The sequence below is a fragment of the Muscardinus avellanarius genome (assembly GCF_963383645.1).
Source record: "Muscardinus avellanarius genome assembly, chromosome: 16".
In the NCBI taxonomy this organism is placed as follows: domain Eukaryota; kingdom Metazoa; phylum Chordata; class Mammalia; order Rodentia; family Gliridae; genus Muscardinus; species Muscardinus avellanarius.
In genome coordinates, this window is record NC_137802.1 from 21,260,762 (window position 1) to 21,272,787 (window position 12,026).

General features: G+C 43.2%; 1 protein-coding gene across 1 annotated transcript in view; it reads right to left on the reverse strand.

Annotated features, from left to right (window-relative positions):
* Window positions 1–11,834: 11,834 nt before the first annotated feature.
* PAFAH1B1 (platelet activating factor acetylhydrolase 1b regulatory subunit 1) overlaps window positions 11,835–12,026 on the reverse strand; it is a gene marked incomplete at both ends in the record, with an annotated part of 48,656 nt that continues 48,464 nt past the window's right edge. The window contains one exon of the mRNA XM_080712486.1: window positions 11,835–11,908. Within this exon, the coding sequence (XP_080568612.1) occupies window positions 11,835–11,908 (74 nt within the window). The remainder of the gene's footprint in view (window positions 11,909–12,026) is intronic.

Consider the following 12,026-nt stretch of genomic DNA (forward strand, 5'->3'; position numbering starts at 1 on the left):
GAGGAAGGGGGCTGGATTGCAGGCGCACCCACGGGCTCCTTGCACGGGCTCCTTGCACGGTGGACAGGTGGGGAAGGGTGTTGGGAGGGACCCAGGCCCTCTGAGACCTGCGCCTGCCTTTGGCCTTTCACTTACAGCAGGAAGGGGGCCGTACTCTTGAGGCTTATAGTCCTAGGAAAACAGGTACATCTAGTTTTTCTTCCTGGCCCACCCTCCCCGGGAACCCAGGGCTAGGCAGGAACTCCAGCGCTAAGCCCCCAGCCTGTTAAGGTTCTGCTGTAGGGCCTGGTGAGATGGGAAGTGGAGCCCACCTCTTAGCGGGTGCTGCTCAGCCACCCTTCCCAGCAGGCAGCTTGTGGGCACATGTACACCAGAAAACCTCTTCTGGTTTGCTTGTGCTGCTGAAGCTTACCTATCAGGCCTACACTGCACCGTCAGACTTGAATACTTTTTTTTTGGTAGTACTGGGGATGGAACCCAAGGGCATTCTAGCTTCTGAGCTACACCCCAGCCCTATTTTTATGCAGTACTAGGGATGGAACCCAGGGGCATTCTACCTCTGAGCTATACCCCCAGCCCTACTTTTTATTCTTTATTTTGAAATAGGGTATCACTGATTGGCCAAGGGCCTAAGTAGCTGAGGCTGGCGGTGAACCCCGATCCTCCGGTCTCAGCCTCCCGAATGCTGGGATTACAGGTGTGCACCACCACGCTCAGCTTTTTTTTTTTTTTTGAAACAGGGTCCTGAGTTGCGGAGGGCCTAAGTAGCTGAGGCTGTCCTCAAACCATGATCCTCCCTTCTCAGCCTCCTGAATACGGGATTACAAGCATGCACCAACACGCCTGGCTTTATACTTTAAAACATGGTCTCACTGAGTTGCAAAGGGCCTCACCTTAGGCCCTCCTCAAACTGCGATCCTCCTATCTCAGCCTCCCAAATGCTGGGATTGCAAGCATGCTCCACCACACTGGGCTCTGTGAATGCCTTTTTTGGGTACTGGGGATTGAATCCAAGGGCATTCTATCCCTAGTCCCTTCCCCCTCAAGGTCTCACTGAGTCGCAAAGGACCTCACTAAATAGCTGATGCTGTATGTGAACTGTGATCCTACTCTTTCAGCCTTCCAAATGCTGGGATTACAAGTGTGCACCACCACGCTCAGTTTATTTTGAAACAGGGTCCCACTAAGTTGTTAAGGGTCTAAGTTGCCCAGGCTGGCCTTAAACCTTCCACCCTCCTGGCTCAGCCTCCCACGTACTGGAATTATAGGCATGTGCTGAGCTGGACATGGTAGTACATGCCACTTCTTGGGAGGGGATGGTGGCCCATGTTTGTAATCTCAGTACTTGAGAGGCTGAGACAGGAGGATAACAGGCTTGTGGCCAGCCTCAGCTACTTAGTGAGACCCTCTGCAACTTAGACCCTGTTTCAAAATAAAGAATAATAATTAAAAAAAAAAAAAGGTTAAGAGTATAGCTGGGAGGTAGAATGCCCCTGGATTCAATCCCCAGTAGCAAGGGGAGGGGGGGAGGTTCAGGAATGGTATGAAGTCTTTCCTGCATTATCAAAATAAACACCCTTGGGCCAGGTGTAGTGGCACCTGCGTGTAATCCCAGCATTCAGGAGGCTGAGACCAGAGGATCGCGGTTCGTGGACAGCCTCAGCTACTTACTACTTAGGTCCTCTGCAACTCAGTGAGACCTGGTTTCAAAATAAAGAATAAAAATAAAAATAGGGTAGGGGGTGTAGCTCGGAGGTCAAATGCCCCTGGGTTCCATCCCCAGAACCCCCCCCCCAAAAAAAAAGGCAGCCTCAGCTACTTACCTGGTTTATTTTACTGTTTCAAAATAAAGAATAAAAAATAGGGTTGAGTGCTCCTGGGTTCCATCCCCAGGCCCACAAAACAAACAAATACCCTTGGATTCAAAAACCAAAAACCAACCAAAAAAAGTGAGGGTGAAGAGGAGGAAAGAGATCTGAGCTCAGATCCCAGCTATGGTGGGTCTTACAGATCAGCGACTTCCACCTAAGTTTCCTCCATGAGAAGTCAAATGTGTGTGTATGTGTGTAAAAATGTGATTTATTTTTATTTATTTTGGTAGTACTGAGGAATCTACCTCCAAGCTACACCACCAGGTCAACTAACTTTCTTTCTTATTTATTATTTATTTATTCATTTTGTGGGTCTGGGGGTGGAATGCTGGGATTATAAACCTGCACCACCACGTCTGGCTCAGATCAACTTTATTTTTTATTTGGAAACGATCTCACTAGGTTGCTGAGGGCCTCACTAAATAGCTCAGGCTGGCTTCAGGCTGTGATTTTCCTGTTTCAGCCTCCCAAGTACTAGGATTGCAGGTGTGCACCACCATGCCTGGCTGAAGTTGAATCATTTACATCAGTGGTTCTCAAACTTGAACTTGCATCAGAATCATTTGGAGGGCAGTCAAACAGAGTAATGGAGCCGGGCGTGGTGGCGCATGCTTGTAATCCCAGCATTGGGGAGGCTGAGACAGGAGGATCCGGGTTCACAGACAGCCTCAGCTACTACTTAGTGAGGCTCTTTGCAACTCAGTGAGACCCGGTTTCAAAATAAAGACAAAAATAGGGCTGGGGGTGTAGTTTGGAGGTAGAATGCTTCTGGGTTCCATCCCCAGAACCACAAAACAACAACAACAGAGTAATGGGCTCTTATGTCCTCACTACTAAGGTGACCAAACCAAAAAAAAAGGGGGGGGGTCATGTCAAAAAGACCCCTGGAAACTGGGTGCAGTGGCACATGCCTATAATCTCAGTACTTGGGAAACTGAGAAAGAGGTCCTCAGCAACTTAGTGAGACCCCGTTTCAAAATAAAAATAAAAGGCACCAGGCATGGTGGTGCATGCCTCATAATCCCAGTACTTGGGAGGCTGAGATAGGAGCAGCACAGGTTCAAGACCAGCCTCAGCAACTTAGCGAGATTTCCAACCTATCAAGACCATGCTTCAAAACAAAAACTAAAATAGGGCTGGAGATGTAGCTCGGAGGTAGAATGCCCGAATTCAACCCCTCTTCCCCCTGTACAAAAAGAAAAAAAGGGGGGGGGGCATGGCCATATGCATCCTATCCACTGCACAAGGACTGCTCAAGGATAAGGTCAATAGAGGTCATTATTCAAAGCCAAGTAGAGGCATCAGGGACACTTCCAAAGTGATTGCCTTTGATGTCTAGTGGTATGAGACCACCTACTGCTGGGCTGTGTTGTTTCCATCAAAGTGGTGAGGGATCCATCTCACTGGGAGTGGTGAGCACCTCCCCTTCTCACTCAGGGCCACTGGTACTCCTCATGACCTGATCGCCCTCAAAAGGAACTTAGTCCTTAAGAACCAAGAAAAACTACCCTAAAAACCCAAAATGGAACCATTCCATTCATGTCAGGGATGGGGCCCTAGAATTTTGATTGATTGACTTCTTGGTGGCACTGCAGATTAAACTTAAGGGCATTCTACCTTCGAGCTACCCCCCCAGCACCCATTTTTTATTCTTTTTTTTGTGTGTGTGTGGTACTGAGGATCGAACCCAGGGTCATACTACCTCCAAGCTATATCCTCAGACCCATTTTTTATTCTTATTTTGAAACAATGTCTCACTGAGTTGCAAGGGCCTAAATAGCTGAGACTGGCCAAGAACCTGGATCCTCCTGTCTCAGCCTCCCAAATGCTGGGATTACAAGTGTGTGCCACCATGCCCAGATTTTATTCTTTATTTAAAACAGGGTCTCACCAAGTTGTGCAAAGCCTCACTAAGTAGCTGAGACTGCCTGCAAACCTGCCATCCTATCTCAGCCTCCCAAGTACTGGGGTTACAACATGCACATTATTTTTTTCTTTTCAGTACTGGAGATGGAACCCAGGGGCACGAGCTATACCCCAGCTCTATTTTTTATTTTATTTATTTTTTTTTTTGGTGGTACTGGGGGTGGAACCCAGAGGCTTTCTACCTCTGGGCTATACTCCCAGACCTTTTTTTAAAAAATATTTTATTTGGAAACAGGGTCTCACTAAGTTGCTGAAAGCCTCACTAAGTAGCTGAGGCTGGCTTCGAACCCCTGCGATCCTCCTGTCTCAGCCTCCCAAGTGAGGGGATTACAAGCTTGTGCCACTATGCCTGGCTTTTTTATTCTTTATTTTGAAACAAAGTCTCACTGAGTTGCAAAGGGCCTAAGTAGCTGAGGCTGTCCACAAACCCAGATCCTCCTGTCTCAGGCTCCCAAATGCTGGGATTACAAGCATGTACCACCACACCTGGCACCATCCCTATATTATTTTTTCTGGTACTGGAGATGGAACCCAGGGGCATTCTACCTCCGAGCTACACACAGGCCCTTTTTTTTTTTTTTTTTTTTTTTTTTGGTGGTACTAGGGGTGGAACCCAGGGGCTTTTGTTTAACTTCTGGACTATACTCCCAGACCTATTTTATACTTTATTTGGAAACAGGGTCTAAGTGGCTGAGAACCTCACTAAGTAGCTGAGGCTGGCTTCAAATCTGTGCAATCCTCCTGTCTCAGCCTCCCAAGTGCTGGGATTACAAAAGCGTACCACCACGCCCAGGCCAGCCCTATTTTTTATTTTGAAATGGTCTCACTGAGTTGCAAAGGGCCTCACTAAATGCTGAGGTTCACCAACTGCAAGAATACAAGTGTGAGCCATCACGTCCAGCTTTTTGTGGTACTGGGGTGAAACCCAGGGGCTTACTTCTGAGCTACACTCCTAGACCTATTTTATTTTACTTAGAAACAGGGTCAGCGGGGCATGGTGGTGAATGCTTTGTAATCCCAGCATTAGGGAGGTTGAGACAGGAGGATGGTGGTTCAGCCTCAGCTACTTAGTGAAGCCATTTGCAACTCAGTGAGACGTTGTTTCAAAATAAAGAACAAAAAAATTGGGGTGGAGATGTAGCTCAAAGGTAGAATGCCCCTGGGTTCCATCCCTGGTACTACTAAAAACAAATAGGGCCAGGCATGGGCGCATGCTTGTAATCCCTGCACTTGGGAGGATCGCACAGGTTCGAAGCCAGCCTCAGCTACTTACTGAGGCTCTCAGCAACTCAGTGAGACTCTGTTTCTAAATAAAATATAAATAAAATATAAAATAGGTCTGGGAGTGTACCCTGGAAGTAGAAAAGCCCTTGGGTTCCAACCCCACTACCACATACAGAAAAAAAAAAAAAAAGAAAAAAAAAATAGAAACAGCGTCTAAGTTGATGAGAGCCTCACTAAGCAGCTGAAGCTGGTTTCAAACCTGTGTGATCCTCCTGTCTCAGCCTCCCAAGTACTGGGATTACAAAGCTGCGCCACCGCAGACAGGTCTTTTTTTTTTTTTGGTGGTATGGGGGTGGAATCCAGGGCCTTTTTCTTTTTTTAAAACCTCTGGGCTATATTCCTAGACATATTTTATACTTTATTTAGAAACAGGGTCTCACTAAATTGCTGAGAGCCTAAGTAGCTGAGGCTGCCTTTGAACCTGCATAATCCTCCTTGTCTCAGCCTCCCAAGTGCTGGGATTACAAGTGTGCACCACCATGCCCGGCTCCTATTTTTATTATTTTGAAAAAGGGTCTCACCAAGTTGCAAAGGGCATTATTAAGTAACTGAGGCTGTCCTTGAACCAAAATCATCCTGTCTCCAGCCTCCCAAATGCTGAGATTACAAGCTTGCGCCACCATGCCTGGCTCATTCTTTATTTTTTTGAAACAGGGTCTCACCAAGTAGCTGAGGCTACCTTTGATCCTGTGATCCTCCTGTTTTAGCCTTCCAAGCCCTGGGATTAAAAGCGTGTGTCATCATGCCCAGTTTGGTAGTAGTGGCTCTTACCTGTAATCTTAATTACTCAGGAGGCTAAGGCAAGCAGGAAGATTATTAATTTGAGACTTTATCTAAAATAAAATTAAAAAGGGCAAAGTAGGCATGGTGGTACATGCTTGTAATCCCAGTACTTAGGCTGAGACAGGAGGATCACAGGTTCAAAGCCAGCCTTGATAACAATAGCAAGGCTCTCAGAAACCTAGTGAGACCCTATTTCCAAAAAAAGAAATAAAAAATTGGACTGGGGCCATAGCTTGAAGGTAGAATGCCTCTAGGTTCAATCCCCAGTAAAAACAAACAAACAAACAAACAAACAAACAAACAAACAAATAAATGGCAAGGCAGCCAGGTGTGATGGTGCATGCTTGTAATCACAGCATTTGGGAGGCTGAGACAAGATGATTGCAGTTCTTGGACAGCCTCAGCTACTTAGTGAGGCCCTTTGCAACTTAGTGAGACCCTGTTTCAAAATAAAGAATAGCCGGGCGTGGTGGCGCATGCTTGTAATCCCCACGCATGGGAGGCTGAAACAGGAGGACCGCATAGTTTCGAAGCCAGCCTCAGGTACTTAGTGAGGCTCTCAGCAACTTAGTGAGACCCTGTTTCCAAATAAAATAGAAAATAGGTCTAGGAGTATAGTATAGTTCCACTCCCAGTACCACCAAAAAATAAATAAATAAATAAAATAAAAAATAGGGCTGGAACCGGCTGTGGTGTTGCACACTTAGAGAGGCTGAGACTGGAGGATCGTTGTTCGTGGATAGCCTCAGCAACTTAGTGAGACCCTGTTTCAAAATAAAGAATAAAAAATAGGGCAGGGGGTGTAGCTTGGGGGTCGAATGCCTGTGTTCCATCCCAGACTCCCCCCCAAAAAATAGGGCTAGGGATGTTGCTCGGAGGTAGGATGCCCCTGGGTTCCAAACCAGTACCACCACCCCCCAAAAAAAGCTAGGAATGTATCATTCTCAGTACCATTGCAGCGGGGGCAAGGAGTGTGTGGTGCAGAGGAGACAGAAAAAAAAAATGGTATCCTAGTGGATTCTGGTAGGTCAGTGTTGAGCATTGTGTCTACATATGCCAGTTTCCATGAGATTGAGCAGGGGCAAAGCAGAGAGACCCAGAACACACCACTATTCTCTCCCACACCTCCGGCCTCTCTGTCCCTCACCTGGAAAGCTGGGTGTGTGTGACACAGCAGAGGCCTCTTAACACTTCACAGGATCAGGATGGTGATAGTGAGGCTGTAAGTCCACTCAGGCCCTAGACTAGAAGAGGGGCTCTGCAAGCAAACGGGAGAGCTGTAAACCCAGAACTTCAGGCAAGTTACTTTGTTGATGTCCAGTCCAGCTTCCTCTCTTCGGGGAAATTATTCTCCATAGGAGACAGGGAAGACTGCTAGGTTCTGAGAAAGTCACAACCTCACTTAACATGTTAGCTTTGTACCTGAAACAAGGCTGTAGACTTCATGGCCACCCTGGAGACACCAACTGAGCAGTATCCTAGGGATAAGGCAGGACGCAGCAGCCTCCTGTAAGGAGTAAACCTTTGTCTTTTCTTTAGTACATTTCAATGAAACTTGAAAACAATAGTAAGGATCTTCAGAAACCCAAGATAAGAGAGAGCCAATAGAGGCTTTTTTTTTTTTTTTTTTTTTTTTTTTTTTCCCAGTAACAAGAATTGAGCCCAGGGACATTCCACCTTCGAGCTACATCCCTCTATTTTTTTTTTTTCTTTTTTTTGCAGTCCTGGAGATGGAACTCAGGGGTACTCTACCTCCAAGTTACACCCCCAGCCTTATTTTTTATTCTTTATTTGGAAACAGGGTCTCACTGAGTTCAAAGGGCCTCACTAGCTGCAGACAACGGCAAACCACGATCCTCCAGTTTCAGCTTCCCAACTACTAGAATTACAAGTGTGTACCACCACACCCAGTGTGAAGCACATTCGTCAAGGGATAGGGCTCCTGACCTCTGAAATTACAGGCTTGGGCTCTCTGGCCACAGCAGTGGTTGCCCTTAGAATACAAGGCTGGGGGTGGGGCAGGGGCTGCAGCTGCCCAACTCAGCCGGCTCTGTGCCAGGTCCACCCGGGCAAGATACCTGCTTCCTCCAATTTGGACTGCGCTACAGAAAAGCCTTCCACCAGGGGCCTGGCACCCTGTGACCAACTTATGTCTTGCTCTAAGACTAGTACACAGTCCTACTTCCTATCAACTTAATCTGTGCTCCAGAAGCCAAAAGAAAAAAAAAATCTCATTAGTTTTATAGGCATTTAATAGTTTACCAATTGGTACAATAAGATTTTTAATATGCAGAAAACATGAATAAATTTGTTTTACACAGTCGGAGAGCAACAAATCTTACTGTAAAACACAAGAGCAATATTATATACATTCCTTTACTGATTTTTTTAAATTGTGTCGATATCTTCAGTTAACGCTTACAATCTGGGGACTGTTTCTCAATTACCACCTCTGCAATGGTCATGTGAAATCAACGCTTGCCTTCTTGTCAGTGTCACCGACTTCTACCTCGAAGATTTTGTGTTTATTTCTAACATCTTCAGAGTGAGCTTTAGGGATGCCTGAAGGATAGGCAGGACAGGAAAGCAGCTACTAACATGATATAGTGGAGAGATAAAAAAGGCCCATTTAGTCCAGTCATGACTTGTAAATCTAGCTTGCCCTCTCCCCCACCCCACTGGAAGAAAACGAAATAAAACCCTTTCCCACCAATTTTGTACATGTTGCTTCTCTACCAGATTCTTCTTTGCATCATCTAGATTAACACATTGAACTTACATACTGGACAGAAAGAGCAATCACTTAAGTGCCTTCTCCTTCAACAATTTCAACTTCAGCTGCTTAAGGACTGTCAACAAACTAAATATCCTTTATTTTTAAATAGTTTTCCTTTTAATTAGAAAAAAAAAACTATTTTGATGAGTGGTATTACCTGGGAGGTTCACATAAAAACAGAGAGAGGCAAACAGGAGAGCAGGGCACTGACAGTATGGAGACTGGGCTTGATGAGTCCAGAGCCAGAGCTTCCAAAGGACTACGACAGTGTGCTCCACAGCCCAGGACAACTCGCTAACACTAGTGATTCGGGTAGTGTTCTGAGCACACCATTGGTCACATCACACACAGACAAAACAGGATGATCTTAATCTCCGAAAGTGCAAGATGCCATGTCAAAAAGCAACTATTCTCTAAGTAAGTGATGTCTAAGCCAGTTTCCATGGACTTCTTGGGCACATTATATTAGGGTGGCACTGGAATGTCTGTTTTCACACACACACACATATACACACACACAAGTCAGTAATTGTCTGAGGATGCAATTCTACCAGCCTTTTATTTCTTAAGTGGCCAATTTGACGAAGAAAGTGACAAAGCAGCATCAAACCTCTAAACCAATTAATAAAGTCCTCTACGTACAATCCAAACCAGTAACCTCATCATTGTCCTTATCCCAGGCAAGGCACAGGGTTAGACAGCAAACAGAGGGAACAGAACACAGAGCAAGAAAGGGTATCAACAGGGCAGTGTCAAACAACAGTGCAGGAACCTTTGCAAACCTGACTCCGGATTGTGGATGGATCACTCTCCCATCCCTTCATTATTCAAACAGGGCTTCTTACATTTGGATCCGGTTGAGGACCATCCCTGAGATTCAATGTTCGCTGCTTCTTAAGTAGAGGGTGTCTGTTAACTAAGCAGCAGGCTGTGGCAATCTCCCATGTAAGGATAACTTTGTTTACAAAGTAATTGTTTCTCCTCTCCTTTTTCAACTAGTCACTGTTGCTGCAGGGTTGAAGAAACCCAGCTAACAGCAGCTTCGTTTCATCTGCATTGGTACCATTTTCTTTTTTGTTTATATCTGTGAATGATTTCTAGATGTTGTGGCTTACCCTTAAACAATTCATGTTGCTACATGCTAAAAATGAATTAAAATACATTTATACATGTACAAACAAATGTTAAGATGCACCATTTCTATGTATTTATATTTCTTGAAATAGGACAGGAAATAGCAGCAAATGAGAACAGATATTTTCCATAGCTTTTATAGAAAAATCTAGTCAGAACTAAGGGGGAAAAAGACTTTTCAATGTAAGCAGAGTTGTGAGGCAATATTGTCCTGAAAGCTAACCTACTGTATTTAAGGAATTAGCTTAAGATGTAATTTTTGTCCTTAAAAATAGCCATTAGTTCTCAAAACACTTTCCCTTCCAGAGACATCGCTCAAGAATTATTAAAAACAAATAAGCAAACAAACAAAAAGATATAAGCTAGACATTAAGCTGCTTCTAGTTAATATATGGACTATTCTGTTTGTGTACCTACAGGACATTAATCCTTTGTCTTCTTCAGGAACCAAATTTCCATTAAATATTAAAAGGAACATTAAAAAATCATGTATTACACAAATGAATAAAATGTGATTCAGAAAAATTTCTTTAAAACTGTCATTGTTATTTCATTATTTCTGTTAATTTTTCAAATGACTGTTAAAAAAAAAAGAAAGAAAACTGTTGGTTAACTAAGCAATGGAATTCTTTATTAATAATTGACAATGGAATAGTACTCCAAAAGTCATGGATAAAAAAATCTCATAAACCTACTTGTAATAACTTTGGATCAAAATAATATATCAGGGATGTGTAAAACGCTGAATGGCCACATTAGAGGAAAAAATAAAGGAAATGATTTTCCTTTATCTGTGAAATTCCCCAGAGTCAAACTTAGTTTTCAGAAGCACAAGGATCAAAAAAGGTTTGTTCTACAGCAAGCTTCACTCTACTTGTACATTATAGCACTTCTTCAAAGCCCAAGACCCAAGGACATGGAGGCTGTATCTGTGCCATAAACATATACAGACGATCCACTTATAGATAGGCCCATATGCTTATAAACATTTATATATAAACAAAAGGTGAAAACAGTACATTTTTATGTATGCTCCATTAAACCCTGTCATTTTTTAAACCTGTAAATGAAACAGTTCAAATCATTATCAGATTTATGTTCAAAAACAATCTGCTATATTTCTCTTACTCTCTTAATATGGGAAAACATAACCTTTTTAATATTTCTCTGTCATTATGTAATGCACATTGCACATCCCTAAAAAAAACATCAAAAACAAATAGTGATTTGTACCATGACACTCTATGGGAAGATTAAATGCTACTCGGAAGTCACGTCACTATACAGTCTAACAGTTTGGAGAATACAACTAGAAGTATGTCTAGTGTGGAAAATAGAAGCTTCTATGAGTATTTTTTAACCTGTATACAAAGCATTAAGACCCAAATGAAAGAAATGATTTGCTATTAGCTGCTGAGATTTTTCTTATTTGAGATTTACAATCATTTTCTTACATAAATATATCACTAACCTTTGCCTGATAGGCTGCCAAAACAAACATATCCTATTGATTTGGCAAATGGATCATGACAAAAATTCCAATGTGTGATCCCCATTAATTACAAAGATGGTTCAGAAGATTTTATCTAACATCCTTAAAGATTTATTAAGCACACTTAAGTGATGTTACATAGATACACATTTCAGAAAAAGCCCTAATAACCACCACTTTCCCCCAAATGAGGCCATCAAATCAGGCACCAACAGATAGCAGAAAGAAAAACAGGAATTAATAATCCAACATAAAATGACACTGTCAACTATTCAGTTTAGTGCCCTACTTCACTTTATTCAACTTCTGCCCTCGTAGGCCTGGTGTGACCAATGCCAGCCCAGGTTTTAAACCCTATGGTACTTCTAGACAACGTATGTAAATTTACAGTATACAATTTGGATTCACCATGCATGAATACTTTGTGTGTAACATTTAATAAGCTCAATCTACATCCAGAATAATTTACATGAAAGGACAATATTTATTTAAACAGAGCTCAATGGGGTAACCATGGTATCATCAGAGTGCATCCAGAGGAGAAAAGGGAGGAGGGGCCACATGAGAATCAACGGCACTCCCACACTTTTACTGTTTGATCTACACTGCCAGTAACAACATAGGGTGCCGTCTTGTGGAAATCTGGAAAAAAAAAAAAAAAAAAAAGCTAGCTTTCAAGAGATTAAGCTATGTATAGTCTCACTGAGAAACAAATAAGCAAAACTAAGTGAAATGAATATTCTTGTTTCTCTATATACAT